The following is a 5,713-nucleotide window of genomic DNA, read 5'->3' as shown; positions in this document are numbered from 1 at the left end:
GCAAAGTAAGCAGTCTTTCTCATTGGAGTTCCTGCCAAAGTGCGCCTCAGTTGTCACCGCCCATTTCATAGTCATGTCTCGTAGCCAAAATAAAGAGTACCTGGGACTGCATTACATTTTTCTACATGATCCCACATATGATGGGCTTTTTAAAGCTTAATTAACTCAGGGACCACGCCTTTGGAAAACGCCTGCTTTCACTGTAGTTTAAGTATGAGTCATTGTATTGAATCATTATTTACTGAACATTTTGTGAGATGTGAGTCACATTCCGTGAAACAGTGACATACATTCATTTTAACAATCGCTATCCTCAACGACAGTTTACAGGCTGCACCACATGAAAGAAAAAAACAGCAACAACAAATAAAAATCGACGTAATCACATAAAATCTTTGGCCTCACTATTTGAAAAAACGGTCGGTAGATGCTGCTGTTGAGGCGATCCGTTTTTACATGGGCTCGCTCGCAGTGGGAACGCCACTGCCAAGCAGTGGGGTGTGTGTGTACCTATCTCGACCCAAAGCCTAAAGCCACAATAGCGGTAAGAGGAAAATGGACGGAGCGGGCTCCTTTGGCGCTGGAAGAGCTGGAGGTGCTTTCGACCCTATTGCCTTTATTCAACAACCCCAGACCATCCTCAGAATATTATCGTGGGTAAGACCAATTAATTTTGATGTACCCCGCTGTAATTTCCGTTGCATGTGTGAATGGTCCAGATAAGGTTGGATTACAGATATCCATACATTGTGATGTATTGTGATTGTTAGATAACGCAACATCCGTTGTGCTCTATGTATGAGAAGGTATTTAGGAGTCGTCTTTGTTCACTTAATAACAGTATTTTTTTTTGTTGATTTAGAAACCCTCCCCCCCAAATAAAAACAGACATACAATGCCATGATATTGACATCATATAGCAGTAGGGTGGAGAGTGTGCAGAATGTGTTTTCACAATTGATGAATATTTTCAAAATCCCCAAGACACATTCAAATCATAACCTGGACCCATTAAGTAAACTGAATACGTAGTTTATTGCGTTTGAATCGCTCATCTGGTAAGCTTTTGTGTGGGCTTCAATTTAATCTGTCAAGTGTTCCTCTTCTGTAAAGCGCACGGCACTGATTATGATGATGGCGTTAACTATTTCTTCGTATCCCTTTTATAGAGACTACAATCTATCCTCCACGTAAAAAAAATAACTAGTTCCCCTACACAAATATATCTGTAATTACGAAAAAGATATTTTCGTTAATGTAGCTTTCCCGGTAGAAACATATGCGCATCCGAATCCCCGCCTATATAAACGGCACACCGACATTTTGATTGGCTGTCATGATGCGGACTGCTCTGCACTTGTGGATCAGACCTAACGTGAAAATTTAGTTGTTCTGTATATATTATTCTGAAAATACGTTTCAGCTATAAATGCGTTTTATAAAGTATATGTGATCATGATTTGAACGTGTTCAGTGAACTGAAAACATAATTTTGTCATAGCGTGGGCTAATCAGGGTTGCCGGCTATATATTTTGATTTTACCAGCCGAGCATTCTCAAAGATCAGTTTGCAGTAGAACACGACCTACAGTATCTTTAAATCTTCTTTGGGAGGGAAACTTGTACTGTACAGCGGCTTTTAAAAGTTTATGTTGATGCGAAGATAGAATGTACAGAAAATAGTTATAAGGGTCGTGAGGAGAGACTGTTTGGAGTCTAATAATTCTAAAAGATGGCATCCTTGAATTGCTGATGGTTCCCACTCCAAATATATTTGTCTGAAACGTTATTAACTGATACAGGAGTTTTTCAGAAAAATTGTTTTATTTTCATGGTGTGGATTTTGTTATGTTGCCAGGTACTCTTTTACAACAGAGAAAAGTCACATATTTTGAGAATTCGGTCTCTGCTTCTAACTAATTAATAACTAGCACCCTTTGTTTCTCCGGAAGACCCCATCAAGGGAAAAGGAATTTGGTCAAGGATGCCAATCTATGGGTTTTTCCCTCTTTTGTCATTGGATGACTGACTAGAATAATACAATAAAACAAAGCCGTACTGAGTACAAAATGCATTACTATTGAGACTAAGACTGAAAACTGATGCTTTAAAAATCAACAACATACTTTGAATGCCAATTACCAAAGGACATGCAGGTCACAGACAGTTTTGGTTTGGTGTTGACAATATTGATTTAGGTTGATCACTGGCCGCAAACACAGTGCAGAAATTCAGATTATTATGATTATGTTTCAGGGACACTGAAGCATTTCCTTGTGTACAGAGAGACAGAATATGGCCTGATTTATTGTACTCATAAGAAACACCAAAATGGTACTACATATGTCACCATCATATGTTAAATGTCATATGTTATCTATTATTCATAATAGAGTTTTATTTTTCCTATCTCCTTCCATTGTAGATCTTCTCCATGGTTGTGTTTGGATCCATAGTGAACGAAGGCTATGTCAACAGCGGGAGCGAAAGGCTGCACTGCGTTTTCAACAAAAACTATGATGCCTGCAACTACGCCATCACCATCGGGCTAATAGCATTTCTTGCATGCATCTTTTTCTTTGTAATGGATATGAAGTTTCAGCAGATCAGCAGCGTGAAAGACAGAAAAAAAGCAATCATGCTTGAGATCGGTTTCTCAGGTGAACGGACGCGACGCTACTCATGCCACGCATGCAAAACTCCATTAATGAGGGATACTGGTCATCCAGTGAAAGCAAAAGTAAACAGTGATATGAGACAACTCGACTTAGTGAACACAGATTTCTGTTTGTCTTTGCTTCTTCTTCTTCTTTTTTTTTTTCTTTTTTTTTTTTTACCAACTGTAGTTATTGGACCTCTCAAACTCCCGCTGCGACCAATTTTACTACCGTGTTATGGTTTTGCATAATGATCAGCCTCAGTTTTGCTAAATTGTCCCTACGTCAGTATGCCCTCAAGGAACTGCTCTACAGTACTACCACATGCACTGCAGTCTTTTTTGCCAAAAGACTTTTTTTTTCACACCAGGGACCTATCCAAATAGAACACAATGTCCTTCGTGATAAATGAGTTACAGAGATTTTCTTTGAAGAAGAAGCCTTACCAAACCTGAAAAGTTAAATCAGAAGTTACTGTTTATAACCAAATAACTTCAAGTCTTGTTTATTTATGTATTACACTGAAATGTTGTGATGCTTGTTGGCAGGTTTCTGGACATTCCTATGGTTTGTTGGTTTCTGCTTCCTGGCTAACCAGTGGCAGCGCACCACTCCAGATGAGATACCCTTGAACCAAGGAGCTGATGCTGCCAGAGCTGCCATTGCTTTCTCTTTCTTCTCCATCATTACCTGGGTGAGTGATTTACAAGAGGTTCTTACAGCAAACATGTCTGCGTTTCAGACACAAAAAGAGATCATTTTCCCCATCATAAAGGCACAAATTAAATTTTCATGCAAGGCACTTAGAATTTTGTAAAAGTAGGTCTGAGAAACCTCTGTAGTGTCATAGTGTTCCAATATTATTCTAGACATAGATCATTTGTATTTGATATATTGATGAATTATGTGTCCAGGGTAAATATTGAATTGGGAAACATGATCCACTCCTCGCAACCACATGTTAGAACCTGGGATAGCCTCTCTCCAACCATAATGTTTGCCATTCAGTCTCCCTGGGCCTTGGGCCTCAGGAAATGGGTGAACAATGATAGGGAGAACACAGAGAAAGAGTCCTCTCTGATCTAAGAATAAACAGTTACATAGTGACCTATCTAAGTCTCTTTAGATGGATGTAACGCTCTACATTCTGGTCCTCAGGGTAAGCAGAATCACACAATAGAATCACTCCCATTTCCCTTGACTGGGAGTTCAGGTCAAAACAAACACAACAGTCTTTCTCTTTGTGCATTGCTGGTTTTTAATGAGGCAATTTGATCAAATCCGCTCAGTTTACTTAAAAAGACAACTCTTTGTCTGAGAGGAATTTCTTTGTATTCAAAATGTGTCTGAAATGTGTTCTGTAAAACTCGCTCTGATATGGTTTTGTAGTTTTACACTACAGCCAATGACTTTTTTGACTTTGCCATTGTTTAACTTCATAGTTTATTTCCTGAGTATTCAAAGTAGGGACACAAAAACAAAGTCAGTGTTTGTTTTTGTCAAAAAAGAGAAAAGAATGTATTTTTGTATTTCTCAGTCAGACATTAAGATTTTGTTCACATACATACATACGCATGCGCACACACACACGAATGCACACACACACACACACACACACACACACACAAAGAAACACTATTTTTCATCATTAATGTTTTTAAATAACACAACAAAATTCTTGAAAATTTTAAATGTTTTTAAATATTCAAACTCAGTAATTTTTAATACAATGTACTCTTCAGTCAAAAAGAATTGCTCAGTTGTTTTTTTTTGTTTGTTTTGTTTTGTTGTTTTTTTTAAGGGTGATTTTACAGAATTCTATACCTGTTAGTGAGCGTTGTTCTCATTAGTTCCTGGAGTAGGCTACTCTGACCGCTTGTTCTCTTTTTGTCTGATTTCCTCCCAGGCTGGCCTGACTGTAAGAGCTGTACAGAAGTATCTTTTGGGAACAGACATGACGCTCTTCGTCTCAGACCACCTCGACAGCAGCACAACCATACAGCCGTACCCCACCGCCCCGGGCGGAGAAACCGCTGACGCGTACCAGAGCCCACCTTTCACTGAAAACGCAGACTCCACCACCACTGCCCCCACCTATCAGGTGCCAATCTACTGAGGGATGTTGCCCCAGCGAAACCGCGTCAAAACGAGTGTAAAGGGGGGTGTGGCTGTCCGGTCCGCTCCACAGATGATGAAGCAGTATTCATGGGTAGTGCTGTGATGTGATTTTTGTGTACAGGAGTTTATTGAATATGATTTTTGGTGTTATCCCGATCTGCTTTCGTAGTTTTATGTTGCTAAGCCAGTTGTAAAGGAAAAATAGGCAAGTTCAAGAGGAAGAAAAAAACCCAAACCATGATAAATAGAGAGAAATGACCATTCTCCCTCTCAGTCTCAATCAATGTCCAAAGTGACTTTCCAGGCCAAATTACTGAAGCACTCGCCCGAGTGATGCAAAATAATTTAATGCATAAATACACAAAATAGGTATGTAGTAAAAAAATGGATCTTCCAGAAGCCTGCTAAAAGGATACTGAGCATTTATGAGTAAATATTAGAAGTTAAAAGGCTCTGCTTTTTAAGTTTTGAGAAGAGAAAATAATTGTGTTGCATGTGTCTCATTTAGCGCCATGCATTGAGGACAGTAACTTGAATGAATAGGTTTTCCATATGCTGTAAAACATGTAATCTAAGTGCAATATCTGACATATAGTTTAAGCAGATTTCAGAGTCTAAATGTAGTCTTCAGATTACTACCTATAAATGTTTACCATCTAAAGGCTGCCAAATTGTCTTTTTTGTTTGTTTGTTTGTTTTGAGGAGAGCAGTCTTCCTCAGCTGAGGCAGAGGCCTGAAGTGTAGATAATTGTGAGTTTCCGTGATGAGGTGTGTCTCGTTGTTCAGTGATGCACATGCAACATGCCAGTTCAGTGTTTGATTTTAGTAGAGGCATTTTTCAGAGTTATACACCCACATCGAGACAGAAGTTCAAACGTGGTTTTATTTCAGCTCTGAGAGTGGATTCTGATTGGTTATTCCAGAGACCCTAATAACCC

General features: G+C 39.1%; 1 protein-coding gene across 1 annotated transcript; it reads left to right on the top strand.

Moving 5' to 3' along the window:
• The first annotated feature begins 555 nt into the window (after positions 1-555).
• syngr3a (synaptogyrin 3a) lies at positions 556-4,773 on the top strand. The gene is made up of 4 exons (XM_030790694.1): positions 556-657; positions 2,426-2,660; positions 3,206-3,351; positions 4,564-4,773. The coding sequence occupies exons 1-4, from the start codon at positions 556-558 to the stop codon at positions 4,771-4,773; spliced, it is 693 nt and encodes a 230-aa protein (XP_030646554.1).
• The last annotated feature ends 940 nt before the right edge of the window (positions 4,774-5,713 follow it).

Source organism: Chanos chanos, chromosome 13, assembly GCF_902362185.1.
Source record: "Chanos chanos chromosome 13, fChaCha1.1, whole genome shotgun sequence".
Classification (NCBI taxonomy): Eukaryota; Metazoa; Chordata; class Actinopteri; order Gonorynchiformes; family Chanidae; genus Chanos; species Chanos chanos.
Note: the sequence above shows the minus strand (reverse complement) of the source record. Positions and strands in the feature narration are given on the sequence as shown.